General features: G+C 55.2%; 11 protein-coding genes across 11 annotated transcripts; 5 read left to right on the forward strand and 6 right to left on the reverse strand.

Annotated features, from left to right (window-relative positions):
• Nucleotides 1-761: 761 nt before the first annotated feature.
• Nucleotides 762-1,440, forward strand: CC84DRAFT_1181472 (uncharacterized protein; the record flags this gene model as incomplete). Its single annotated transcript, XM_018180560.1, has 2 exons — nucleotides 762-935; nucleotides 1,042-1,440. 2 exons carry the CDS (start codon nucleotides 762-764, stop codon nucleotides 1,438-1,440), a joined length of 573 nt encoding a protein of 190 aa, XP_018029710.1.
• A 1,388-nt stretch (nucleotides 1,441-2,828) lies between these two features.
• CC84DRAFT_1104396 (uncharacterized protein) lies at nucleotides 2,829-6,201 on the forward strand (the record flags this gene model as incomplete). Its single annotated transcript, XM_018175055.1, has 4 exons — nucleotides 2,829-3,222; nucleotides 3,276-4,929; nucleotides 4,984-5,288; nucleotides 5,342-6,201. The coding sequence occupies 4 exons, from the start codon at nucleotides 2,829-2,831 to the stop codon at nucleotides 6,199-6,201; spliced, it is 3,213 nt and encodes a 1,070-aa protein (XP_018029711.1).
• Nucleotides 6,202-8,782: 2,581 nt separating this feature from the next.
• CC84DRAFT_393722 (uncharacterized protein) lies at nucleotides 8,783-10,067 on the reverse strand. The gene has a single exon (XM_018186031.1). The coding sequence runs from the start codon at nucleotides 9,700-9,702 to the stop codon at nucleotides 9,052-9,054; it is 651 nt and encodes a 216-aa protein (XP_018029712.1). The 5' UTR covers nucleotides 9,703-10,067; the 3' UTR covers nucleotides 8,783-9,051.
• Nucleotides 10,068-10,618: 551 nt separating this feature from the next.
• On the forward strand, nucleotides 10,619-13,336 carry CC84DRAFT_1223026 (uncharacterized protein; the record flags this gene model as incomplete). The annotated part of the gene is made up of 1 exon (XM_018183455.1): nucleotides 10,619-13,336. The coding sequence occupies one exon, from the start codon at nucleotides 10,619-10,621 to the stop codon at nucleotides 13,334-13,336; it is 2,718 nt and encodes a 905-aa protein (XP_018029713.1).
• A 139-nt stretch (nucleotides 13,337-13,475) lies between these two features.
• On the reverse strand, nucleotides 13,476-15,000 carry CC84DRAFT_1264322 (uncharacterized protein). Its single transcript, XM_018185303.1, has 5 exons — nucleotides 14,539-15,000; nucleotides 14,239-14,486; nucleotides 14,082-14,189; nucleotides 13,680-14,035; nucleotides 13,476-13,630 (listed from the first exon to the last, which is right to left on the reverse strand). The coding sequence occupies exons 1-5, from the start codon at nucleotides 14,803-14,805 to the stop codon at nucleotides 13,599-13,601; spliced, it is 1,011 nt and encodes a 336-aa protein (XP_018029714.1). The 5' UTR covers nucleotides 14,806-15,000; the 3' UTR covers nucleotides 13,476-13,598.
• A 1,320-nt stretch (nucleotides 15,001-16,320) lies between these two features.
• CC84DRAFT_1264323 (uncharacterized protein) lies at nucleotides 16,321-16,944 on the forward strand (the record flags this gene model as incomplete). Its single annotated transcript, XM_018185304.1, has 2 exons — nucleotides 16,321-16,671; nucleotides 16,729-16,944. The coding sequence occupies 2 exons, from the start codon at nucleotides 16,321-16,323 to the stop codon at nucleotides 16,942-16,944; spliced, it is 567 nt and encodes a 188-aa protein (XP_018029715.1).
• Nucleotides 16,945-18,170: 1,226 nt separating this feature from the next.
• CC84DRAFT_1169476 (uncharacterized protein) lies at nucleotides 18,171-19,304 on the reverse strand. Its single transcript, XM_018179668.1, has 2 exons — nucleotides 18,966-19,304; nucleotides 18,171-18,910 (listed from the first exon to the last, which is right to left on the reverse strand). The coding sequence occupies exons 1-2, from the start codon at nucleotides 19,240-19,242 to the stop codon at nucleotides 18,222-18,224; spliced, it is 966 nt and encodes a 321-aa protein (XP_018029716.1). The 5' UTR covers nucleotides 19,243-19,304; the 3' UTR covers nucleotides 18,171-18,221.
• A 1,049-nt stretch (nucleotides 19,305-20,353) lies between these two features.
• CC84DRAFT_1050374 (CBD9-like protein) lies at nucleotides 20,354-20,881 on the reverse strand (the record flags this gene model as incomplete). The annotated part of the gene is made up of 2 exons (XM_018173465.1): nucleotides 20,354-20,586; nucleotides 20,656-20,881. Coding segments are annotated over 2 exons (459 nt in total), but the record flags the coding sequence as incomplete, so codon positions are not given.
• Nucleotides 20,882-21,398: 517 nt separating this feature from the next.
• On the forward strand, nucleotides 21,399-22,939 carry CC84DRAFT_393754 (DUF829-domain-containing protein). The gene has a single exon (XM_018186032.1). It carries the CDS (start codon nucleotides 21,701-21,703, stop codon nucleotides 22,532-22,534), a length of 834 nt encoding a protein of 277 aa, XP_018029718.1. The 5' UTR covers nucleotides 21,399-21,700; the 3' UTR covers nucleotides 22,535-22,939.
• On the reverse strand, nucleotides 22,536-23,159 carry CC84DRAFT_1181478 (integral membrane protein-like protein; the record flags this gene model as incomplete). The annotated part of the gene is made up of 1 exon (XM_018180561.1): nucleotides 22,536-23,159. The coding sequence occupies one exon, from the start codon at nucleotides 23,157-23,159 to the stop codon at nucleotides 22,536-22,538; it is 624 nt and encodes a 207-aa protein (XP_018029719.1).
• A 407-nt stretch (nucleotides 23,160-23,566) lies between these two features.
• Nucleotides 23,567-25,811, reverse strand: CC84DRAFT_1232783 (glycoside hydrolase; the record flags this gene model as incomplete). The annotated part of the gene is made up of 4 exons (XM_018183772.1): nucleotides 23,567-24,211; nucleotides 24,265-24,791; nucleotides 24,844-25,639; nucleotides 25,674-25,811. 4 exons carry the CDS (start codon nucleotides 25,809-25,811, stop codon nucleotides 23,612-23,614), a joined length of 2,061 nt encoding a protein of 686 aa, XP_018029720.1. The 3' UTR covers nucleotides 23,567-23,611.
• Between the last annotated feature and the right edge of the window lie 356 nt (nucleotides 25,812-26,167).

Genomic DNA, 26,167 nt, shown 5'->3' on the forward strand with positions numbered 1-26,167 from the left:
GTTTTATCGACACTGTCCAGCTGCCAAGTGCTTCTAGAAACCTCGAGGGGGATAAAGTTGCGTGTCGTTAGCTATGCTTCGGAAGGAATGCCACCAGTGAGTGTCGATCTTTCTGTCCTAATATTAGCGCAAACGATAGTGTGAGACTCCAGCGTAGATGCTGAACCGGCCCCGGAAAGATCACTAGCCCGCCCGACAGGTTCAAGCAGTTGAAATGCGAATACTCGGTATTTAGGCGGTGGCTGTTCGCCGCAGCAAGTGCTCGCGCTCACGCTCGTCACGCAGCTATAGGAGCGTATGCGTATTGCTGTGGAGACTGCAGTCCTTTCTAGTAGGGCGAGAAGACATTCGCGAACGTCAAGGTCTTGTGCATTTCGGAAAACTACAATCCGTTGTGTTGTGATAGCATGGCAGCTATAGGTCTGGGGCGAGCACAAAGCGTGCAAGGTCAACGCAACGTTATCCCAGGTAAAAGTTCTTGACTATGTAGGCATTCTGGAAGCACAGCGAATCGCGATGATACCAAGTACACCATGTTGGGAGCACACGTGGCCGCGCTTGAGCATCGCACACGCTCCACCACAAAACCATAAAACGCCACATACAATGCGAGAATACTGTGACAGGCGCATAATGCGAAGTATCAAGTGCATGGGGTCCACAGAAGATGGATAATGGCCTTCCAGAAGATTACCAAATTAGGGGTTCGGAATTAAAAGCTATTCGAGGTCCTCAATCGGTCGCAAAAGGCATTTCGCATGATGACGCGCACCGAAATCCAGAATAGGGCGAGTGAGAGATGCAGCGGGAAAGCAGGCACCCGAGCAGATGACGTTAGTTTACAGTTCGGTTGTGCCCGTGTCGACTCCGGGTCTGGCGATCACACAAGAGGAGGCCATTCAACGGTCCATCCGGGGGAAGGTATTTCGAAGCAGGTTAGTCGAGTTAGCCTTCGAAAGTTGTCCGCGGGGTTCTTCCTTTGAGTGACCGGCACTGCACAGTTGCTCAGAGATTTTCGAATGAGCAGAGCGTTGCTTCCAGGCCCACCATAACATTCGCCTCGAACAGAAAGTCGTCATTTGCAATCTACCTCGTGGTAGCCACGTGCCAACAATGGACCCCGCCGTAGTGCGACTGCGCGACGACATTAAGTGGCTCTACTGGACGGACGGCGCCCAACGGCGCTACGATGGCTTTGGCCTAGAAGCAATAATGCAATTCTCAGATCATCATGGCGTTCGGCTCGTGATGGCTGACTCGAGGTCACGAATATCACTACGACAGGAGGTTAGCAGCGAGTCAACTGTCAGTTTCGCAACATGGCGGCAATTTTCGAGCGGGTCAATTTTGATGTGCGTTATAGAGGAGAGCGAAAAGAGTAACGTAGTTGACACGATGCATGAACGCCCTTGCAAGCTCGCATGCACCGGTGTGATGTAGCGTGCAGTGTTCACCTGCACGAAACAAAAGTTTCACCAAGTGTGAGTGGACCTGCGCGGCGAAGCAGAGCCAGCCTTTTTCAGGAAAAAGACCGATCTGCTTTTGCGCGAGACGTCCTCAGGCACACCGACGCGCCGTTCGCACATCGCTGTCGGAGCAAGCCAGCGACTTGGTCGCTTAGGGATGTCTAGCAGCGTTACCCTTGGTTCCGGGGAAGGGCGAGATGCTCTTGACTCGCGGGCGAGGGTGCTGGGCTGCCAATCTGCGATGCAACACAGTCAAGAACGGGTGCCCAAGAGCACTGGCAATGACCCTAGGGTCATGCACTGTGAACGACTGTGCGAATATCGATCTGAAGTCTCGTCTTGTTATTCCGGCAAAATGTGACTGCACGCTGCGAGTGCTGGAAGCGCGCTCGCGTAGCTGCTGTCGGTTGCCGCTGCCGTCGGGTCTCCACCTGGATGGTAGCACGCGACAGCCAGGTGGAAGCTGGCAAACGGGATTGCCTTTCAAAAAGAGACGTCTGCATCAACCCTTGAATCGTACCAAAGGCCCAAAGGGCTGGGGTTCCAGTCTTCATGCCGTGTCAACGATGCGCGGGCCAGACCCATGATCCAGCGGGAGCGGACGTGAATCCCGCCATCACGGTTGCCTCCTGCTTCAGCGAAGCGTAAAGTATCTGCCAATAACGCAAGCTGTGGCGCAGGCTCGGGCGCCGGCGAACACCCCCTAATGGATTGCCGTCCCCGTGCACCAACTCACCCTCATCGGCCGTCGCTGGCGGCGGCGTTGCCCCCATTGCAGGGGTTGCGCGAGACAGCCTGCAGCTTCTGCCAGGCTTGCCGGTGGATGCTGCTGAGGTTGCACGCGAATTGACGACCTCTGCCGCCGAAGGTCCCCGCAACAACTCCTTTCTGACTCTCGCACCCTCGATCTTCATTTCCCTCTCCTCAATCACCTTGCGCGCCGTTGCAATTGCTCGCGCTATACCGTCCCCGCCCCTGTTGTCTCAAGGCTTCGTCCCCGGTCCGACCAACCCCTGCAAGCAAGGTCCCGCCATCTGCAGAGCCCGTGGCTTCATCCTAGACGATCTTCCGCGCGCATTCTCCATGCTGAAACGAGTGTGAAGCGAGGACCAGCCATCTCCTGAAGTTCCATGTCGACCATCGAATCCTCTTCGTCTCGTTGGAACCCACCTAGTAAGACAGTGCGTAGGAAAGAGTTGTCGTCGGAGATCGAGCAGAACCTCTTCGACCTTGGGCTTGTAGGACATCGGACCCGCAAGAAGAGCAGCCACCGCAAGGAGAAGCCCAAGACTGTCGAGTTTGGCTCAACAACGGCCCACAGTAATTGACCACAGAAGCCGTGTCTCTACGCTCGGTCCACTCATGTCTTTTCTAGGAGGCTATCGACCCAGCTCGCGCAGCTCCCATTCCAAGTTTGATAAGACGAGCCACAACGCGCAGCCCTTCTCCCGGAGCAACACCACACTCGACTCCCAACCACCTCCGAGGTCCGGCAGAGGCATGGCCGGCGTGCTCGACATCGAACGGTCTCGCACCCGCCGCGAGCGCACCTTTATTGGCAGCGAATGTGCTGTCTGTGAGGAGCCATTGGAGCACACTCTCCGTGGCGAGCGCATACTCCAGCTGTCTTGCGGCCATGTCTCGCACGAAGCCTGTTTCTACGAATACATCCGCGAGTTTGATTCGCAGCACTGCCCGACATGCAACGCGACGCTTGGACTTGACACCAGCCGCGGTGGCAATGTGTTGGATTTGGGTGAGTGCTGGCAGCTGTATGCACCGTGAGGAGGTGACTGACCGAGGGCGCAGAGAAACTGAGCACTATGGTCCGATCTGGGCAGAACGACTCGAATAGCAGCCACCGCAGCCAGCAAAACACGCCCACGCCATGGGACAACCAGACAGTGCGGAGCGAAGCGGCGCCTCAGCAGCTGACAGGCAGGCCGCGAAATGACAGCGACGTCAGCAGCCGGTACCAGCAATCTCAGCTATCACGGGCGCGGGACACGCAGCGAGACTCGTCGCATTCGCGCGAGCGGTCGGAGAACAACATGCGGACCATGTCGCGGCAGCACTTGCGGAGTGACAGCGGCGCAACGGGGGTTGCGTCTTCGGGAGACTATGCGGCCACGCACGACGGCAGGCGACACGACTACGACGTGCAGTCGATGGAGTCGAGCCTCAGCAGCCCGCGCGGCCTGCTGAAGAGCCCGATCCCGGCGCCCACGGTGACGGTGCGCAGCGAGTTCCCGACGCTGAGCAAGTCGCGCCAGCAACAGAGCCTGACATGCCTGGTGACGGTGGAGGTGGTCGAGGGCAAGTGGCGGCCTGATCCCGACGACGTGCGCGGCGCACCGCCGATGCCGTCGATAGCGAACGCCACGGAGCAGTTTGGGCGCACAAAGTCGCCGGTGCGGAACAACCGACAGCTGGACATGCCGCATGCGTCCGAGGAGGCGCTGGACGAGATTACTGAGGACCTGCACGCGCGCGTCGACAACTGGCACGGCCTGGACTTTTCGCGCTTTGGCAAGCTGCGGCTGCACGGCCATGTGCGCGTCGGCAAGGACCGCCAGTCGTGGCAGGAGCTCGAATGCTACCTCTTCTCCGAGATGCTCATCTGCGTCAAGGAGAAGAAGACCAGCCAGCCCGACAAGTGGGACAGCGACCCGAGCGCGCCCAAGAAGGCCAAGTGCACGCTCAAGGGCTCCATCCTCATCAAGAAGCACCTCAACCAGGTCGAGCACTCCCCCGATGAGGCCATCCTGACCCTGAGCCTCTCGGTGGCCGAGCTGCCCTCGTTCCATCTGCAGTTCCAGAACCGGAGCCAGCTCGAGCTATGGCGCCGCGCTCTCATGGACATTCGCATGGACTTCCCCACCCCGCAGCGCATGCCAGACTACGACCAGGACAACTCCGGCACCGAGGACGAAGACTACCGACGGCCGAAGCGCATCTCTTCCATTGCCTCCTCGTACGGCGCCGCCCGGTCCACTGTTACTGCGCCCACAGAGTACACCAGCTCGCGCGCTGGCGGGCCCGAGCCGCGCCCCTCAGGCGGGCTGCACGTGCCTCTGGACATCGTCGTCGTTATTCCAGTCTCTTCATCCATGCAGGGCTTGAAGATCAATTTGCTGCGCGACACGCTCCGCTTTTTGGTGCAGAACCTGGGTGAGCGCGACCGTATGGGTCTGGTCACCTTCGGCTCCAGCGGCGGCGGCGTGCCCATCGTAGGCATGACAAGCAAGAACTGGAGGGACTGGTCGAAAGTGCTCGACTCGATTCGCCCCGTAGGCCAGAAGAGCCTCCGCGCAGATGTGGTGGAAGGTGCCAACGTGGCCATGGACCTGCTCATGCAGCGCAAGTCGAACAACCCTCTCTCCAGCATTCTCCTGATCAGCGACTCGTCGACTTCGGATACTGAGAGCGTCGACTTCGTGGTCTCACGGGCTGAGGCCGCAAAGTAAGTTCCACGTCAAAGCGCCCCTTCCGGTTTCGGATCACTGATTTTAGACAGGGTTGCCATCCACTCTTTCGGTCTCGGATTGACACACAAGCCCGACACCATGATTGAGCTCTCTACGCGAACCAAAGCGTCGTACACCTACGTCAAGGACTGGATGATGCTCCGTGAATGCGTGGCGGGTTGCCTCGGTTCTCTGCAAACCACCTCTCACCAAAACGTAAAGCTCAAACTACGCCTGCCAGAAGGGTCTCCGGCAAAATTCGTCAAGATTAGCGGCGCTCTTCACATCACCAAACGCGCTACTGGCCGCGACGCCGAGGCATCGTTGGGCGACCTGCGCTTCGGCGACAAGAGAGGTACGTTGGGAGTGGCGGCACGCTAGACGATCCAAAGTTAACATGATCTATAGATATCCTCGTACAGCTGGCCATTTCACCAGACACCGCGTCTCCGGAGCAGCTTCCGCAAGACCCTTGGGAAACCATCGTTTCAGGACTGGAGGCCCTAGGTGGGCCCCTCGACCAGGATGATTCCCGTACCCTTAGCGTCGAAGAAGTTCCCTTGATCCAGGCGGACCTCATCTACGGCGACATTCTTCGGGACGGCTCAATCGCACACCTACCACGCCCATCCCTGCTAGCCATCACCATCTTGCCTTCGTCGTCGAAGAAGAACTCAAGCGGCCGACCCCCGACACCACCTATTCCGCCGCATCCTCATGTTGTGCAGCGGCGAATGGAACTGCTCACTTCAGACATGTTGACTCGCGCGCTTACTCTGGTCTCACGGGGTCAGCATGACAGGGCACACCATCTGTTGAAAGAGACGAGGAGTATCTTAAAGGGACTTGGAAAGGGTGGCCTCCCTCCGCTTCCTCCGCCTGGTCACCGACGAAACGATCCGTCAAGCGCACCCGGCAGCACAGGTCAGAACTCCCCAGTGGATGGCAGCGACCGCCCCAGGACACCGTCGCCGCACGCGGAGAATCCCTTCACCCCGGCCGCAGGTATCGATGCGACCACCATGCATGCACTCGACGCTGAATTGGAATCCAGCTTGGAATGGATCAATCACCCTGCAGTGTTCGGCCGGGACTCGCGCAAGGCCGTGCTCCAAGCAATTGGCGTCATCTCATCCCAGCGTGCATACACATTCCGGACCCCATCCGAAGGCCTGTGGGCCGACCGCATATTGGGCGTCAAGCGCCTCGCTGAGCGTGCACGGGAGTGGCGCGAGGCCGACGACCAGCCACTCATGGAAGAACAATAATTCACTTCAACCATTCGATTCCCGCTTCATCTATGCATTTCTACTGTAACATATTCATTTGGCGACTAGCCAGCCTTGACTTTCTGGATGCCCTTTATGCTCGGACATACCTTGGATGACGTTTGATTACGGCGATTCGGCGATCACTTATTACAGGGCACTTTGATTATGTTTGTATTGCGGTATTGCAAGTTCTGGGGCCCGATCTTGGGGCCTGCATGCGTCCTTGTCCTGTTTTCCTTTGTTTACGAATGATACCACCAGCGATATGCCGCCTGTTCTTCTCTGCGCAACTTGTCGGATCGGGAAAACTATTGAGTAGTTTCTCTTTGGGATGATACCACCTTGCTGTTAGCAGCGTCGCTCTAGACAGCACCCAATGAATTTCTTTCACACAGCACTCTATCACCAATCACCGTGTAGTCTTTCTTTCTTTCTTCCATCCATCTATTCCAGCCACGATCCATAGATGCATGGTTTCGCACGGGTCATGTCGGCGCTGTAGTAATCGCCCTTGAAGTCCGGCACCACGCGCCACAATCGCACGCTATTCCCATCGATCTGCAGCCTCCTGACTCCATCGTTCGTGTCTAAGCCTCGATTCACGCATGTTCAAGATAGGCTCGAGACTTGCGTATGTTTTGGCCGCACCCATCCCAGCCTGCTTGCTGCTCCTACATTCCACCCTCGATCCCAAGTCCACTCCTAGACCGACTCACGAGACCCGCTGCACCCGCACGATCTGCCCGTTCCAGGTCCTGAAACAGACAGCCCATCGTTGAACCAAGAACAAGCCGGTATATGCAGAGAACTGCAGCAGCCCCCTGGCCACATGCTTCGGCGACCAAAAGGCCACTCACAACGGCCGCTCAGCCTCGCAGCCCCCAATCTACCTACGGACCTGAGCCTCGCAATCTATGCACGCCTAGTCCACCATGCAGGCGCGCAAGGACCGCGTGGCCACGAACGGCGGGCGTTCTCAAGTGTGGTGTGTGAGCACGACTGGATCGGTGATTTTCCTGCTGGTCCAGTGCGTTTTGGGCAGTTTTCGGGACATGGCGGCCATGTGGTTGCGCATCCAGGCCGGACTCCAGCGCGCTCATGGGTATGGGTGCGAGACTCGGCGTGATAGGTCGCACAGTGCGAGATGATGCTGTGCTGCCTCTTGCTACTGCCTTCAGACAGGTCCTGGGATGTCACAGACGTCTATCTGAAGGATTACACCGCGCTGGACAGAATACAGTGTCAGCTCTACGGATACTGATCTCAAGACACGTTTCGCCCCGTCATCAGAGCACAGCAGGCCCCCAGTGCTCGCCTGCACGCGCCGTACCGCCCGTCAGTTTACGCCAAACCAGATGGCGATCTGCCCAATGGCAGCGGTGAGCGTAGGGTGTGGTTCGCGGACTATCAGCGGTGCGGGTGTGGCTGCCCCGAATGCGGAGAGTGACGGGTCCGTGGGCTGGGTTTGCGCTGATCTTCCCTTATGTGTTCGTCTTCGAATGGTGTGCATACAATACGAGGACAGAGTGAGTACTCATGAGGTGCGCATCGACCGTGTTGACCGAGATCATTATCGTATCATTCTTGTTCGGCAATGGCTTGTAGATTGTAGATAGATACGGCCTTAGGTAGCTTGTAGAAAGCCGATGGATGCGATCGCATCCGGAAGGCGCTCTCGGATGCTACTTGGCCACAACGGCCTGCTCCGTCATGGGTTCTAGTCCGCTTGTCGTAGATATTCGCACGCTCTGGAAATTGACCTCGTACAGAACAGGCTTCGCACAAGGTGACGTTTCGAGACCTGGTCTCAGAGGCATCATCATGCAGGCGTATTGAACGCACCTTTGAGGCCAGCAGACCCAGGGCGTTCTCTCGACAGCAAGAGGGCCAATCGAGAGCGCTTTTGCCCATACACGGCAGCGACGCAGGAAGCACGAGGCATTACGGAATGCGTGGCGCCGTCTTACCACATGTAGATGCCATCTTACGAACTCCACAGTGTACAAAGCAAAGCTCGGTAGCAGCCTCGTCCCCATATCACCACTTGTGCGCAGAGACAGACCGCCTCTCGCTCATGCTATGAGAGAATTACGCGACTCTCGCGTTCGTAATAGCTCCGTCAGCTATAATATCTCCCGCCGTATATGAGCCGCCACTATCGAAGCGTCTCGAAGCGGGCAGGGCCTCGAAGGATTGACCCGCACGTTGGTGGTAGCGCCCCCAAACGTGCTAGCCTTGCCTGCGTCTCGAAGCCTTGCTGAGGAACATCCGGGGTCCTGCCATCCGTCACCAATCTCACCAGCCACACCACGGGCGCGCTGCTATACCGGTGTAGCAAGAAACGATACAGAAGGAGCGTGAACAGGGGCCGGGCAAAAGCAAGACGACGCTGGGGCCTGAGCGTTGGGAACGTCGCGAGGGATAGGATGGGGAAAAGCAAGCCCGTTCGCTGACCGTTGAAGCGAGGCAGAAACCAAGTCGCGTGGTGGCAGACAGTCTCGGGCTCTGGCTATGTTTAGCTGTGTCCGTTTGCCTCCCAGACTCAGACTCGATCGGTGCTGTAGAAGGTATGCCTTCACCGTCTGTCGCAGCTCGTGTCTACATGCACGTCGTATTGATGCTTCCCAAGGGCATCCCCCCTTCCCAGCCTCCAACCCACCGCCTCGGCGCCATCCCTCCACCCAGACTATCGAAGATCCTCAAGGCGGAGATCCTCTTCGTGTCGACAAACGCTGCACCTCGCCCGTTGCAGGCAGTTGTGCTGCCATGTCCCGTGTGTAGGTGCCGCGCCGCCGCGACCCAGTCGTGGTACGATGCAATGCCCATACGCCCCACTGTAGCGGCGTTCTAACGCGACCGCGCGCGGTTCGCGTTCAACTGACAAGTGCATCGTACTTCTGCAATAATCCCCCCATGCGTATAACATGTTTTGCCAGGCCGCGATGCGATCGGGCGCAACTCGGCCCGCTTCTTTCCTCCCGCCGCCCGTGATGTCCAGCCTCTCGCAAACCGACTTCCAACGTGACGATCTCTCGCGTTCGCGTCCGTCCTCCCCTCCCGTCCTCCCCTCCCGTCTCCCTCCTGCGTGCGTCGCGCGTGAAATCCTCCGTCCTGCCGATGCTCGCCGCCGGGACCGGCTCCCGCGGTGCGGCACGCCTTGTGACAATCAGGCACTGTGACGGAGCAGGGTTCACTGCAGCTGCGATGTGACGGCGATGGGCTGCAAGATGTGCTGCGAGTGGTGCACCTTTTATTAAAAGCGACCAGTCGCGGGAGCCTGTGAGCGTGGGCGGAGCCCCAGCGACGGCCCAGCGAAGTGGAGTTTTTTGTCGCACCATGCGCGTGGGGGAGCGACAGGTTTGAGTTTGGCAGGTTTGACAGACGCGCAGGCCGGCTGTTCGCAAGCTGAGTTCGGGAGGGCATGGGTCTGGGGCCGGCGGGCTGTCTGGGAGGGCACGGTTGAGTAATGGGAAGGGTTGCTTCTGTCACGACGCACATTGTGGTCTGCGGCAAGGTCTTGGGCGAAAAGAAAGTACAAAGTTAGATTCATGCCGTTGTGTTGGAGGTAGATTTCCTTGTTTCGACGATCCAACAGAGGCAACCCCGCAGCGGAGGCGGTGTGAAACAACTCGGGCATGTGGTGTTAAGCTCGATGAGCAGTACAGCAATTCAATGTTCAAGTTCACCTTCACCAGCACGGCAACACGCTTATTACGTGTGTCGGCCAGAGCGCTGGAGATGTCTTGTTGTTTGCTCTTGCTGGCGTCGAGCGACGAGGAAGAGCAAGAACGACATACACAGTGATGACACATTCTTGACATTTGCGATTTCTTTGTGGGTCTAAGTCAGCAAAGCAATGGAGCTCATCTATGCTATCCTGGGGCTTTCAAGATGTACTCGTTACAGTGTTGTATTCTCATTGATACTCCGCAGCGAACTGCGATCTGCTGTGAACTGCACAACATCCATCATTTTCCTATATAAATCCTTTCAGAGGTGTCGCGGCTCTGCCAGTAGGGAAGCTTAGCAATGACAAACTGTCGGGAGTAGTCGCAACTACCAGACTTGGAGCCCCCCAAGCCAATGTCTGAACAGATCAACCCTCAGGCAGTGGCATATCCCTGTAGAGTCGGTTTCTTTATCATGACCTTTGTTCGACGCCAGATCACGTTGTCAGCTACTTTACGTTCACCGAAAAGATGGCTTTGAGGCTATCGAACAAAGACGCACATCCTATCAACACTGCCTCGCATCATCGATGCACATCTGAGATAGCCAGGAGTCTGATTTCGTTGTCTGTCCACTGAATAAAGTGTCGATGCTCGGAGTATCATAGAAAAACATGTCAACAACGGTGACAACATCAAGAGTGGAGAGTGACGATGATCCGAGAAAAAAAGGGCCGTCATTCAAAATGGATGTGCGACGTAGATCATCGACTACTGCACAGACAGAGACACTGCTTCACACCATCATCTTCTTTCCCGTCGACTACGACGATCCAGGCAACGAGTCTATAGCCAATGTTGAGAAAGCCGACGATTCGATCAGTACCGGACCGCATAAGCATATGATCCGCCGGCCAGCCCTGGAACAAGCGTCTTTGAGTTTCCACGAAATGCCCAAGTATTTCCAAGATGAACACTTCGGTAGAGTACAGAGAAGATTGCGCTCTATCTACTTTTCGGAATTGGCGCCAATCGACCGAAAGCACTATTACGCCGAAGACTCCGATTCTTATGCGGCTCAAGAGAAAGAGGGTGAAAACATCACCCATCGATTCCTCCACCAGATGCCTCTTTTCATGCACATGCTTCAAGAAAAGGGGTTCAGAACCGTATATGCGCGCAACCTCGAGTCCGCACAGCGCCATGCAAGAAGACTAAAGAAAGAGATTAACCAGGGGGAATCGCCAACGTACAGACAACCAAAGACACCAGCAACCCCGCCAGCAACGGCAACCTCGAACTCCTTTACTTTGAGCCCAACAACTCCACGGAAGCTTCCGGATCCGAAGCTCCCGGAGGTGATGCTCCTCACATATCGCGTTGGTACAAGGATACACTTGGATAGCCGTGCTTACGATGCGCATGTGGGCGAGCATGTCTTGCTGTACCCATCGCGTGATGAAATCTCGCTGGACAATGCTAAGATCTACGATCTTCAAGCCTTCGATGCAGTTGCTCAGAAGGATGACTCATGGCGGCCGGCATGGCACCAATGCAATCTGAAGAGCGTCACCGCGGCTGAGAAAGAATGTCTTTTCGAAGAGGAAAAGTATAAAGGCTTGTGGCAAGGGAAAACTCAGATCCTGAAGAGGGGACACAGCTGGGGTATGCACATGGTGGAATCGGTCCCTTGGAAAGGTTCCTTTCAAGAGCCGGCTTGTTACAGAACGTTGCAGGAGTTCCACAAGAAACTCAAGGACGCAGATCTCCTCAATATCCATCTCGAGAAGCACCCGGGGAAACTTGCACAGAAGGCGGAAAATCATATTTTGCACCACTCCCGTTTTTTCAATTACATACATCAAGAGTATGTTGACTCTCTTGGCACCTGGGGAGAGCTAAGGGTTTTTATACGGATGAAAAACGTCAAGGACGCAAAGGGAAACGAAAGAAGGGTGCCCAAAGTCGTGGACATCATCAAGACACATTTCAATGACCGAGTTGCGAAAGATAGATTCCAGAAGAGATTTGGGCCCCCGAAACCTCAAACACAAAAGAGGAAGGCAAATTTGCAGCCCGGAGCGCGACCGGGCAGTGGGCAACGGGCACCTGAGAAAGGTGGAACTAATGCGCCCAACCAAGAAGGCGATCGATACGCTTCGATGTTTAAATCACAGCTGAAACGTACAATTCGGCAACGCAAATTGGGGATGAAACCTTCAGAGTATAAGAACAAAAACAAATCGGGATTGATCAAGATTCTCAGAGACAGTGACGCCGGAGATGGAGCCGAGCAAGAAGGAGTCGAGCAAGCGGGGTCTGACCTTGAAGGCGAGACTGCGGTTGAGGATGAACACGATACGAGTGGAGACACTGTGCTGGAGGCTGATGCTGATGATGGGGATGAGCTGGATCCCGGAGATGGACCAGACGAGGACTTCTTTGAGCTACCTGACGAAGGTCCCATTGTGCGCTGCACATATTACACGTACAAGATGAACGTTTCGCGTCTGAACCTTGAAAGTAAAGATCCATTCAGAACGTACCCCAAGATCAATATTTCAGCTATCAAAAGGTTCGCCATTTCCCAATACAGGCGCCTCTTGAGCCGCTACCCCAAGCAATTCGAATCCCTCAATGTAGGTGCTAGACTAGACCTTGGAATTAGTTCGAAACAGGAGCTTTTCATCAACGAGGTGACAAGATGGTGGTTTGCCTCCTGGTTTGGCGGGCTCGAAGATGTCGAGATACAGGACAGAGTTGCGCGCGGTTTCGCAGAGAGTTTCGCAGAAGCGTACAAGCCGGACCGGAAAGCAAATGGCGAGTCGGACCACGAGAGCGATGATGATGAAGACGACTTTGATGACGATCGCTACGAGGCGACCGCAATGCTCTATAAGCTCAAGAAGGGTAAGGAGGAGCACAGCGATCGGCAAACTTACGGCGTAGGAGGGGACGAAGGTGCAAATGGAGGAGGCCATGGCGGAGGAAGTGGGGCAGATAAAGGACCTGGAGGAGGACAAGACGGGGAAGGCGGGCAAGGGGACGAGACCAATCCCGATGACCAAGGAGACAACGGGAAAAGGCCAAACCCCACCAAGAACAGCCAGAAGAAAGCACCTGGCCCTGCTGAAGAAGATGATGCTCAACAAAACAGTGACACGAAAGGTAGCGGCAAGAAGGTCACACCACCCACGAAAGCAAAAGATCAAATCAAGGCTGGTAATGTCAATGATGGAGACGAGGGTGTCGGACAGGAACCGAAGCAACTCAGGAGTGCCCGTCAACCCAAGAAGCGCATCTCTGTCGACAACGATGATGGCGGTGATAATGGTGACAACGAGGAGAGACCACCGAGGAAGAAGGGCAAGAAGAATCCTGCAAAGCCAAAGAATACGTCGAAAACGAAGAAGGCGGCGAAAGCATCGACAAATAGCATGGAAAGTCGGACAAAAAAGACGTGAAGATTCCGACGTAGTTTAGGTCGTTTGATTTTGGAGTTTGTAACGTTTTGTCCGTGTATCCCGATTTCTTCGTAGCGTCTGGTAGTGAACAATTATCTTAAGTTCATAACTCGGGGGACACGTTTCATCTGTATATGCAGCTCCGGTGGACAGGACGCAGGAGAAAAGGCATTATTCGTTCATTCGTGTACCGCTGCTTTCTCTATGCTAAAACTACAAGTGAGCTATCATACAGGTTATCGTATACGGTAGGTCTACCTCTTTACCGTCCCCAAAAGGTGTTGAACTGTTGCGCTAGCAATCAATTAGCAAAGGTTCAACTCTGTTTGCATTTCGTTCTCACCATAGAGAGATGTAGCACCGCATTCAGACCTCTCAGCCTGCTCGTGGGCTCTTGGTAGCCACCCTCGGATCTTCTCCTCCCGGTTGTGATGGGACGGGTGAGTAGAGAGTAGTTCTGGGGGCGCTGCGCCTCCAGTCGTCTCCATGCGATGCCAGAACTCCATGGCGGCTTCCGGGCGGTAACACGCTCGTGCCATAATCATAAGGCCAATCTGATCGGCTTCGGCCTCCTGCTTGCGGCCAGCGGGCATCGAGAGAAACAGGTTGAGAACAGCGCTGCTGAGCTGGAACGACAGATCAAAAGTCATCAAGGCAAGCACACCGAGAAGCACAAACGGCGCTTGGCTCAACTTCTCACTACATATGATTAGTTACCAAGAAGCACTCGTATGGGACAACTTACGCAGTGTGATGTGCTACCACATGTGCAATCTCATGACCCAGTACCGCAGCAATTCCGTTATCATCCTCGCAGAGCGGAAGGATACCGGTAAAGACGAACACTTTCCCACTGCCACTCCATTAGCAGCTTTCCTGGCACAGGACTAAATGTTCCCTACCCAGGCGCAACGAAGGCATTCGCCTCCGGACTGTCAATGACATGGATCTCCCAGTCCACATCGTGCAACCCCGCTTCCTCTGCAAACGGTATCAACCGTTCGAGCACTTTCTTCACTCTCCGCACGGTCGGATGCCAGTCCGGCAACATCTGTCCCTGGTATTGCTGCTGCACTTCGCCGACCGTTGCAGCGCCTATCTGAGCTTCGATTCGCGGACTTATGATGTTGAAGCGGCGGCGACCGGAGATCTGTCTGAAGGTCAGCACAACAGACGTGGGCAAGACGCCATATCGAACATACCGGCACCTCCTCCAGGTTATACACGTAAGCGCCTCCGGTGCCCAGACTTATCAGTCCTACATCGCGGTAGAACGTCGGGCGTGCAGCCCATCTCCTGAAGAAGCTGGATATGAACTGGAGGCGGCCGTAGGCACCTTGGGGGCTCTTGTCGCCAAAGCGTATTTGTCGGTACGCGCGCGACTGTGCATGCTTGGCCGGTCGAAACCGCGCAGGGCTTCTCACGGTTCGGAAAGCGGACTCGAAGGCTCGGAAGCCTGGGCGAAACATTGCGCGATGTTGGCGCAACAAATTGGTATGCCGGTGGGGCTGTCGTGTTGTGCGGCTCGAGATCAATGTCTTGTAAACCAAGGTTTGCTACGGTACTCTGTATGGCAATACCGGCAGCTACAGGCGAGAACAGCGCAGGATCTCCAAGGCTAATTTGTCAAACAGTCATGGCCTGATGCTCGTTATTGTTGTGGTGCGGTGGTGCAGCGACGACTCAATGACGCGCGAACACCGCGGGAAAGCCAAGCCTCCGCCTCCTTCTCCCTCAAGACAACGACTCATCGCACCAAGAACCCGCAGACAAGCACCGGCATCAAGATAGTACATAGATATGACTTGTCGCTGCGGCGGTCTCATCTCCCCACAAAATGTCTCGAATGGGAATGCGCCTCGATGCAAGAAAAAAAAGATGCTGGGAACCCTGCAAGTCTTTGATTGCTACCTACGGAGTAGCCGATAGGAAAAAAAAAGCTTACTGTGCCTCGGCTTCCTACTTCTCGTGCAGGTGTATGCTCACGCTCATAGGAATAGCGTTGCTAATAAAAGCGTACTATCAATCAAGTTACCCTGGGATGAACTGTTCCGACTTCGGTTACAACCGCTCTATACTCCAGGCTGACACAAACACCTGCGAAGCCCAGCAGCTTTCCATTTTAGGCCATGGGCCCGTTCCCTCTGGCATGACTGCGACACAGATAACGAGAAGAGCCAGCAATACCCGCTAGGCCAAGTATTTGAGTGCTGCAATACTCAAAGTCTCGACCAGGCAATCTAAACCCCTTGACCGTCACTGTTGCGATGAAAAGCATCTTGCCACACAAATTTTTTGATTCTCACGGCACAGCTCCATCATTCCTATCTGCATCTTCTCTTACCACCGACCCGGAGTCTTGACGACTTATATAACGCACCTTGCTTTCCACCGCCCACTCCGCCACGGACAATACACTCACCTTGCCCGACGACAAACTCGTTCGGTTTTAGTGCGCCTGGAACACCTTGAGAAGATTTGGGTTTTTCGGCCGACCGCACGAGATTATGAACACGAGCTTCATATTCCCACTCCCGCCTCTCAACCTTCCCCAAGCATCCCAAACGCTTACTCCCACGATCTCGACTTCGCACGCACCAACACCGCTATATCACATATTGCCCCATTGCTAAGAATAGCCACGATCGTCCAGCGACGCCGCTCCCAAGCAGCGCACAAACCGGGTCGCTAACACGCTAATATGGTTAAATAGCACCTACAAACGCTCTCGACCAAACTTCGCAACTTCCCGTTAATAAATGGTATAGCGACGTCAGAGTAGCATACGGTGGCAACAATACTTTGGTGGCGGCCATCATGGGATGAGTGACGGGGTTGGGGATGGGGGAGAGGTGTATAAAGGACGGGTGGACCCTGGGATTATCTCGACGTTATTGCTACAGAGTACACGCTAGACTATACGCTGGCCTCGCTACCAAACGTCTTCAAACTTTGTTTATATTCGGGTGTACAATCAGTTCAATATGCGCGCTGCTCTGCTCTTCGCCGCCGCCGCACCGGCGCTCGTCCTCGCCGCACCCGAACACGCCCCAAGAATCACATCGCTCAAGTTTTCTGGATCTGGCTGCCCCAATGACAGCGGCTCCGTGAAGGCTGTCTACGGTGAGCTCGGCGACGCGCCCGCGTTCACATTCAGCCAGCTCCGCGGCGATGACACGGGCAGCTGCGAGCTGCACATCCAGTCCACCGGCGGATCGCAGGGGTGGCAAGTCGCCGTGAAGGAAGTCGCATATCAGGGGAACGTGCAGTTGTCGAGTGGAAGCCAGTTGGACACAATCACCCAAGCATACTGGAGTGAGCATGCGGCTGACACCGTAAGTACCCTGCATTGGGCTGAATTGTGTTCGTAATGGTTACTGACTACGAAGCAGAGTGTCCTCAGGGGAACAATTGCCTGCGCGGGCCCAGACCTCAAGGATTACGTTACAGTGAAGTCAAGCACGACGGACTTGAAGTGGTCCAAGTGCATGGGAGCCGATGGGAACCCGGGCATCTTGAATGTAAATGCGCGACCAGTGGTACAGGGCAACTCAGGCACGTACGACATCAAGCAGGCAACCTGGGGCCTGCAATGGCGAAAGTGCTGATCACCTATGCGCGTTCTTTTCTGTCAAAAGGGTAGATCAGGTGGTGCTCTGTTTGCTTGTATATAATGCCAACACCTTTTCATCGTTCTCTGTCATCATCGCGCCGCCACGTTCACTCTACGTCTGGATCTTAGACCAACTCCCATTTACGCAACGCCCGCGACTAGCTTTCCCAGTCGCTCTCAAGATCGTCTTGCTCTCCTGGCTCAAATGTATCGCAAACTCATTCCCGCCAACGTGAACATCGACGAGCCAGTAACAGCTGAGAGGTTTAGAACTGTAGTATTATAGCCTAGGCTCTACTAATTTATCTTCGCTCTTAGTGGTATTGGCTCAGTTCCAGACTCTTCATCATCGTGAGAGACAATGCATCTCGTATATATTGTACACGCCCTTCCGCTCTGGATATATGGTTTCAGATGTTTGGACTCCTTCCTCTTCCACCGGACTGCGATATGGCAGCAGGGTGTTCATGTTATCAATCATTTTGCCAATCTACAGTCACGACTCATCGAAACCCAAGTACAGCAGCCGCTACGGCGATGATGCATATCACAACTCGTACCATGTTTATTCGGGAGAGACCTGAGGTCGACGCAGCGAGTGCCGTCTCTCTTACCATCTACCAATGTGCCAGCAAGTGCAAGTAGCCGGCCATCTTGTATTCCGTCCAGTCATCCTCTAGGCCGCCATTCGTTGTGAGAAACCTTTCATACCTCGTCTCCGTACTTCTGTCTTTGTGCCGGACAGGACATACACCTATGCCCACCTGTGGCGTCTTTCCAAGTACGCCCAACCACTGCGCAATTTAGTCTCACGCGCTGCAGTCCTTCAAAAGCGATGGACTTGAGCGCATAGATCCAGATCGAAACTTCCCAGCCGCGGATGAAAAGGCGTAATAATCCGAGCTCCGGAAAATGCGAGCGAGCAGGTGCATGATCCCACGGGGAAGGTATAGTTGCCATGGCGCCAGACTCCACATGTGGGCACTACCGCCTCGAGGGGTGATCGTTGCCACCAAGGTCGTAACCCTGTCCTTTTGCATTAGTCCAGAACGTCTTCGTCCAGGTAATACAGGATATCCGCCCAACTGGAATACATCGCGCAAAACCACCACCAGCGCATGCATATAATGTTCCTCGCACTCCTCACATGGATATGTACCACTCGCTGAATTAACAACATCTATTCCTTTCGAATAAAGTCCGCCAACCTCTCTCTGAAATGGGTATCTGCATCGACCGAATCAAAAAATCCAACCTCCCCTCATTCCGCTCCTAAACTCTCCTCGACTCCCCATGCACCTCCGCCATTCCCATTCTCCCATCCAACTCTTGCGGCATCACACCGCCCTGTGCCCCCTGCCCGTGTCCCCCATCATGTGCGTAGTAGTCATTATGTTTAGCCTCTCCCGGGTACGCAGCACCACCATACGCAGTGCCCGCAGCGCCGTAGGGGTTGTTGGCATGCCCCTGCTCGATCGGCGCCTCATACGCGTTCTTCCCCTTGCGCCGCTTGAGCAGGAACCATGCGAGGCCTGCGAGTAGGGCTACGGCGGCGGCCGCACCGATGCCGATGCCGGCTCCTGCGCCGGCGGATATGCCCTTTGAGCCCTCTCCTTGTGGGGGAGCGGTGTTCGTGGGTGTGGGTGTGGATGTTTGTGAAGCGGTGGTGGATGCGCTTGACGATTCGCTCGTGGACTCGGCTGTCGACGTAGCAGATGATGAGGAGGATGCGGAGGATGTGCTTGTTGCGGCGAGGAGCGCCTTGCTGTCGACGGTCCACCATGTTGGCGAAGCGGTGGCCGACGCCCCGGTGGCTTTGGAGGGGTGCTTTACGTCGCCGTTTAGGGGGTCGACGAAAAAGTGCTGGCTGTCGTCTTCGCAGCAGGACTCATCCACTGCGCCGCAGCAGTACATGTTTTTCCCGCAGTCGACGAGGAGGGTGCCGGTGGAAGGCGCATAGTCTGCGCGGGCAAAGTCAGTGCGCGCAACAAGTACGAAAGATGGAAGAGAACGTACCAGCACACATAGACGAGCATCCATTCCAGTTCAGGTCAGCACAGTATTGTCGGACCGTGTTGCCATTGCTGTCGTAGCACAACAAGTTAGAGCCGCATTTGTCGCCCTGGAAGCAACAATTGTTCGTCCCATTGCCACACGAGACCATCTCAAAGGGCTTCGTGTAGGCCGCCGAGTTCTTCGCTAGGACACCATCATGCGCATAGCAATCGGCGCTGGCCCTCGCAACCCAAAGTCCCAGCACAAATCCCTGTATCACTGTTGAAGTTGGCCGCATGGTGGACGTCCTGCGCACAAGGTCACGCTCGCGGTTCTAGCGTGTGGAAAGAATGGTGACGACCCGGGAGTGACAGACGGTTCTTGCTAAAGGAGAGGCGCACTTTTGTGGATTGCTTGCCACTGAGGCTCAGACTATGTCCTGGGCGCCTGACATGCTGTCCATAGTTGGCGGGACTTCCGCTTGGCCCATCGTCCCGCATCATCTCGCGTACCTCCACTGTTTCTCGCCCCCACAGGGCAGTGTCCATTCGCGAACTTTGGCGCGAAACTAAACATCCCAAAATCCAAGTCCTCCTTAGTCGTCCGTGCGACACATACTCCTGCCTGCAATTCAGCTGTAATCAATTGACTGCTAGTACTGGATTCTTGCGCATAACCGCTCTGTAGGTTCGCCGTCGTCGAGTTTAAAGGTTGTTCTTTTGCAACCTCAAACACAGCATCTGCAGCCTAGTCGGAACGGTCCTAGTGCACTCCTGTTACGAGTAGTGTTGTTCTTGAACCTTCAGCCTCTTCTTGGCGTCATATTAATAAACTCGATGCCAGCCTCATGCGTCACTTGAAGTTCCGGAGTGGAGGCTTTGTACCTTGTCGCTCATCTGCAGTACCTTCACCCGGTATACCAGCGCCGAGCGGTTTACGTTGACCGTTAAAATGTTGCTGTGACGAGTCGTGACTTCAAGGCATCCTCTGGGATTTGAAGCTAAGAGTTCAGGGTGGCCTAAGCAATATCATTCGCCGGCTCGTTCGCTAGGACGGTAAAGGCAAGAGCTACAAAACTACTTCAAGCAGGTTACTTTGCGAGATTGCACATCTGCTAGAGCTCCGCGGAGCCGAGAAGGGTCACGATTCTTTCGGGAGTGGCTCTGGTCCTGCCCTCTGTGATCAGCTTGGATTGCAATAAGCTCAAACGTGAGAAGCGAGAAGAGCGAAGAGTTGGTAAACAATAAAACTATGGTGTATTCGAGTGTAGAACAACGCAGAACAACCGAGCCTATCTACACTCGATCGCCCGTACCTAGATGATAGCCTCTTCACCTGCACCATCACCCAACCCATGTCGCAAAGCTTCCATTCTTCGCGATTGTCAGATCATGTGCCCATCTCCCCGGGCTCTCGTGTACGCTGAAGCTGCTCGTGTTACTTGCCGGAGTGCTCGGAGCTACCGTTGAGCATGCGTAGGCAAACGTTACGCTCGTCGATGCCTCAATGTTCGTGGTGCCCCATCTAGTACATCCCTGGCACCTCGCCGTCACGGTCCAGTGAGTGCTGTTGGTGGTGGACGGACTGATCGGGAGGTACGTATGAATTGCCCCGGTGTAGGCCGCGGGGACGGAGGAGTATCCTCTGCAGATTAGTCAGTCATACTGCGAGAAGTTGAGAAGATCAAAGAGGGAACCGTACGTAGCCCAACGATTGCTGACAGTAACCGGCTCCCCAGTTGCAGCTTTTGACGGCCACGCAACGGTGAGCGGATTGCTGGTCATACGACCTCCCCATGCAAATCCGCACCAGCCATACTTGCTGGGCGCAACGATTTGCACGATACCGTCTGCAGTGGGCGAGTCGATAGGAAGGGCGATTCGGTAGCTCACACCGTTCGGCATGGTGACCGAGGAGTATGTTATACCGGACGCGGCGTCATAGAATCTGCTTGCTACCCAGCTTTGGGAAAAGACTATTATTACGTCAGCCCAGGGTGAGTGGAGGTGAGATGTTGCCTCGTCAAACGCTTGTACACATTTTTGCTCGACTGTGGGCAAACCGCATCTAAACTTCTGGCATGACGCTTTGGCGCTGACGTACCTGGGCCGCAGAGGCTCGCCACAACGACGGCGGCATTCAGGAATCGCATGGCCAGCGGATATTGAAACTGTTCGACCTGACTTGATTGACAGTAAATCACTTGCGAAGTTCACTATTTGGTACATCGGTGGGTGTACCGTCCCTATACCTCGTAGCCTTCCGGAACATCGGTTAGAAATGGCACAATGAGCCAGATTTCGACTCTTCCATATTGCGATATCAGAAACGAGCTCATCGCTGGCATGCATGTACTGTAGAGTGTGCCTTGTGATTGGATAGCCGTAGCTTCTTGATGAATGCCAAGTGCAGGGGCCTTGCGGCTGCATAGATACCTCGAAATATCTGCGGAACAGGCAAGCTGATAAGAACACAACGAATATGATTGCTTAGCGAGGCCTAGCAATGACCATGGCGACAGTGGTGGAGTTTCGGCCTCAACTCCTACGTCCCAAACATAACGAAGGATGGAATACCATACCCAATCAGTGATGTACCTCGGTTGTTGGGTGCCAAGCGACTTGCTGATGGATCGTTTGGCTGTCACCTCCATGATTGCGATGCCAGTCAAGAGGTCCAGGGCGCTTTGTCGTGTCGACCCAGAACAGAAGACCAGTTGAAGCACCCGTGAACTGTGTCAACCACCAGTGACGAGGATGTCGAACCCGACCGAGGCGGTGAAGCCGCTATCGGAATTCCATGCCATCGGCGAACATGTCTACCTGGTAACACCCAAAGCGTACACATCAAAAGAGCCTCTGATACTTTTCTTCTCCTGGATGGGCGCAGCCCCAAAACATATCGCCAAATACACTGTCGCGTATCGCAAGTTGTTCCCCACTGCACGATTAGTCCTGGTGCGCAACGAGCTCGCAGATTTCTTTCGAAACGAAGCGACCTACTCCAGGCTCTTGACCCCGGCAATCGATGTTGTCAAGCAGCACGTTGATGCAGGCGGCCAACTTCTCGTGCACAGCTTCTCCAATGGCGGCGGAAACCAGTTGGTCGAGTTCGCCAAAGCTTGGACAAAGCGTGAGGGCTCACCTCTGCCTATGCGCGCACAAATGATTGACTCAGCGCCCGGAAATGGGGATTGGCGTAGGAGTCACAAGGCTATGTCGACTTCGCTGCCGCGCTTCTGGCTGTGGAGGCTGCTTGGGTCTGCAACGATCCATCTTTTCCTGGCCATGCTGTTTGTGATCGCCAAGTTGGGCAGGAGAGAGCCTATCATGAACATCATGCGCCGGCAGCTGAATGACCCTGCTCTCTTCAACAGGCAGGCCCCAAGGGTGTACTTGTATAGTAAGGCCGACGAGATGGTGGGGCACGACGAGGTGGAGGAACATGCAGACCAGGCCGAAGCACAAGGCTGGAAGGTGACCAGGATCCGCTTTGAGAAGAGCCCGCACGCCGGGCATATCCGAGAGAATGAGGGGCGGTACTGGGGCGCTGTGCAGAGAGCGTGGGAGCAGGGCGCACGGGTGGAGTAGCTCATGCGGACAGTCGCGAGGCAACCAGTGTCATGTAGATGCTCCAGAGCAGGCCGAAGAAGCTGAGAAAGACGATCCGGCGCTCAACGGGCACGTAGGCGAAGCTAAACATGTTTGCAAGCGGCCAGATCTTGTACGAGTTCCATATAATGGACAGCTCTTCCTCGCGGATATCGTTGGCAATCTGCGCTGCTGTCTTGCCCTGCATGAGCCCAAGCAGCACCAGAAACATGGTCGTGTTGAGCAACGCGCCGCCAGTCATAGAATCGGCGATGGTTTTCTTGACGACGTTGGCCCAGCTGCGCACGTAGACCTCCTCGTCTATTGCCCGCTTGTTCTCATCGTCGTCCCTGTTGAAGGCGCCCTTCTCCGCATCGTCGCTCGTCGGAGCACGCGATCGCTTCACCAACTTCTCAGCAGGAAACATGAATTCCAGCCATTTCTGCCAGTGATAGTTTATCGGCGTAGTTATCAAGCCCATTGCGGTGAGCTGCCAGAAGAGCGTGTAGTCGAAGACGAACGGCGCGTCTTCTATGTATGCCTTCAGTCGCTGCGCGATGATGTTGGACGCACAGCCGATCGTGAGCGACATCACACAGGCTGAGACCATGGGTGGAAGCGGCATGGTGAGGACGGCGCACGACGGGACGGCAGACGGAGGAGGTGAGAGCAGCTGGTAAGCCCTGGCAGGAGCGAGCGATGCGCGGGTCAAGTAGGGCAGGAAGTTGCAGAGCACGACAAACAACAGGCGCAACCACGCTAACAATTGTCCTTTTGGATGTAAGCACGATGATTGCGGTTGCAACTGAACATGGTGTTATCGATAGCGTTCATCCAAGGCCTGCGGAGCCGAATTGCGGAGGTCCGAGCGCCCATTGACAGCAACATTCACAGGGAAGAGTCGAAACCCTTTGCCACCAAGGTCATCAAGACGCGTTCGCATTTCCCTGGCATCCACTGCGATTGGGCCACAATCTCCCTCAAGTAGCACATGCAAGTCAGCGGTCTTGAGCGACACCTTGCAGGACTTCAAAGTTCATTCCATATGGTCCTCCCTTCTAGATACAATGGAGATTTCTACAACTTCCTCTTGTAACCAGTCGAGTTCCCAGCTTTGCCAGTATCCAGCACCGCGACACTCAACTCCGGCAGCACAAACTCAAAAGCACCGCTCGCACCCGCACTCACTTCTTTAGCGTCTGTGTTTACAATGTTGACGCCGGTGTACGGGTCATTGTACGAGTAGTCACCCAGAGTGGTGTTCCTCGCGTTGCTCGTGAGCACCGTAAGACTTGCCTTCGTGCCTGGCGATACGCCCTGGAAATGGACCGAGACCGGCACAGTGCTGCTGTTAGTGGTATTGTAAACGGCTCCCTTCCATACCAGCGCGCCGTTCCTGGCATCATCTCGGCCGGCCATCCAGTAGAGCGGGCCGTAGGTGGAGTTGCTTGTCGTTGGCAGCGTGTGGCTGATGGGACTGTGGGCGAACAAGCTCCAGCAGTACCAAGTCACGGCCTTGGTCGTCATCTTCGGGTCGGCTGCGTATTGGATTAGAGTGATGGGCCATTGGAACCTGTTCTCGTTCTTCATGACGGGCGCGTAAAATGTGCCGGGAATACGGTCAGAGTTGCGCTCGTAGCCGAGGAGACTGATGGCCTCTCCGACGGCTCCTTGCCACTATTGCGCGTTAGTTTGTTCGAATAGATGGATCGCACCGAGACGATACATACCCAAGGGTAGATGTACAAGGGGCCGTCCCAACGAGGATCCTGGCCGCCATTCACGTGTGTTGCCGCGACTTCACCGACAATATGGCCAATATCGTTGTCAAAGCGGTCAAACTCTTCCACAAGCTCGTCCGGTCGGCGGTACGGGTGGTAGTCGCCAATGGCGTCAGGCGTCTTCGAGAAGTCAAGGGCCTCATTCGGCTTGCCTGGGTCGCTTGTGGCGGCTGAGGCGATGACCTGAATATCAGGGTATGCTTCCTTGATAGCATCATGGAACATCTGGAATCTGTACTCGCGGTACGACTCCCATCCGCCAGGGTATCCGGCGAGCCAATCCTCGTTGCCAACCTCGACGTAGTTCAGCTCGAAGGGCTCGGGATGGCCTAGCGCTGCGCGCTTTGCACCCCAAGTGGAATCAGCAGGTCCGGTAACGAATTCAATTTCGTTGAGTGCATCTTCAATGAAAGGCTGGAGCGCGTCCTTGGGTGTTACATCGCCATTGAGGGCAAGACCACCCCAGACTGCGAGCACTTCACGAAGTTAGAAGGGTTCTCTTCTACTGAGCATGCCAGGGGTACTTACCGATTTGCAGATCCATGTCCTCAGCCCACTCGAGGTATTCCATGATACCCAGTCCGTGAGTCTGCTGGTAACCCCAAACACCCTGGAATCCAGGCCTGTCCTTCAATGGACCAAGCGTGTCTTTCCAGTCCCAATGGGTGTCGTTGGTCAACCCCTCAAGCATGTTGCCGCCGGGGAACCTCAAGAAGGTCGGGTTCATCCCAGCAAGTGCTTCAGCAAGATCCACGCGCAAACCATTCTTCCTGTTCTTGTACGTCGGCGGAAACAAGCTGATGAGGTTAAAGTCCAAGTAGCCGTTCTTGGTGCCTGCTGCATCAAACGTAACTGCAAACGTGTTGTTGGAGTTGGGCGCATCCTTCTCTGGCACGAGCTCGAACTCATGCTCGACCCACTCGCCATCGACGGCTTTTGATTCGACCTCGACAGAGGCGAAGACGTCATCGGTGAGGTTGGACTGGAGAGATGCAGTGAAAGAGCCCTCGTAGGCACCCTTGACCCAGAACGAGCCAGTGTACTTTTGTTGGCTTACTCCAATGCCCCAGTACCCTTCGTTCTCGAAGCCGATCTTGCCAGTGCTATATCCACTGCCGCCTGCCACTCGCATCGAAGCAGGGAGAGCTTTGGAAAGCGGCGCCGAAAGGTTCTGGATGCTGAGACTCGCACCGTTGATGGGAAAGTAGTGGGCTGTCGAGACAGAGTACTTGTTGGAGAATTGGAAGGCGCGGTTCTGAATCAGCTCGGCGTAGATGCCACCATCACCCGAATTGTTGATATCCTTTTGGCACGTCTTAACAATCTGCACCACATTTTATGAGCACACAAAATCTCACCTCGTGGAGGAACCCGTACCCAAACGGATGACCAAATTTGCCCGTCTCATTGCCGCCTGATGACTTGACAACAATATCAACAGCCAATGCCTGAGCAGCGCAAGCGGCGACCGCAAGCGCGTTTTTAAGCACAACCATCTTCACGCGAGAGATCAATTGACTGATCAACGGTTTCCAGCATATCAATCAGCGCTGCCAGACTTTATGTACCACCGGACCCCGTTCCCAGCATCCATCCCCGACGGTCCCAGCAACCTGCACACACCTGCACACACTACCGGTACGTGCAGTTCATTTAACCGCATTCTTGGCAGCGCGCGATCTCGCATCTGCTCCTCCCGACCTCAACGTTTAGTCGCGTAAATTTGAGCTTCGCCGCTCCCAGGACCCGTCTGATCGCCGCTCCGAACCAGTGGCGGAGTGGTATTCGCACCAATTGGAGAGCGTGTGGGGTTGCAAGACTAACCCACATCCCCAACCTCGGCTCGCTCCCA

This window comes from Paraphaeosphaeria sporulosa, assembly GCF_001642045.1.
Source record: "Paraphaeosphaeria sporulosa strain AP3s5-JAC2a unplaced genomic scaffold CC84scaffold_15, whole genome shotgun sequence".
Lineage (NCBI taxonomy): Eukaryota > Fungi > Ascomycota > Dothideomycetes > Pleosporales > Didymosphaeriaceae > Paraphaeosphaeria > Paraphaeosphaeria sporulosa.

What these genes read in the sequence shown, in the direction of transcription:
- CC84DRAFT_393722 (XM_018186031.1), bottom strand. Translation starts at nt 9,702, where the DNA reads ATGTGCGTCGTGACAGAAGCAACCCTTCCCATTACTCAACCGTGCCCT.
- CC84DRAFT_1169476 (XM_018179668.1), bottom strand. Translation starts at nt 19,242, where the DNA reads ATGCGGCCAACTTCAACAGTGATACAGGGATTTGTGCTGGGACTTTGG. An exon ending in ATGCTCGTCTATGTGTGCTG is followed by an intron (nt 18,911 to 18,965) that starts GTACGTTCTCTT and finishes TTGCCCGCGCAG; the next exon opens with ACTATGCGCCTTCCACCGGC.
- CC84DRAFT_1264322 (XM_018185303.1), bottom strand. Translation starts at nt 14,805, where the DNA reads ATGTTTCGCCCAGGCTTCCGAGCCTTCGAGTCCGCTTTCCGAACCGTG. An exon ending in AATGCCTTCGTTGCGCCTGG is followed by an intron (nt 14,190 to 14,238) that starts GTAGGGAACATT and finishes ATGGAGTGGCAG; the next exon opens with TGGGAAAGTGTTCGTCTTTA. An exon ending in CGGTGCTACATCTCTCTATG is followed by an intron (nt 13,631 to 13,679) that starts GTGAGAACGAAA and finishes ATTGATTGCTAG; the next exon opens with CGCAACAGTTCAACACCTTT.
- CC84DRAFT_393754 (XM_018186032.1), top strand. Translation starts at nt 21,701, where the DNA reads ATGTCGAACCCGACCGAGGCGGTGAAGCCGCTATCGGAATTCCATGCC.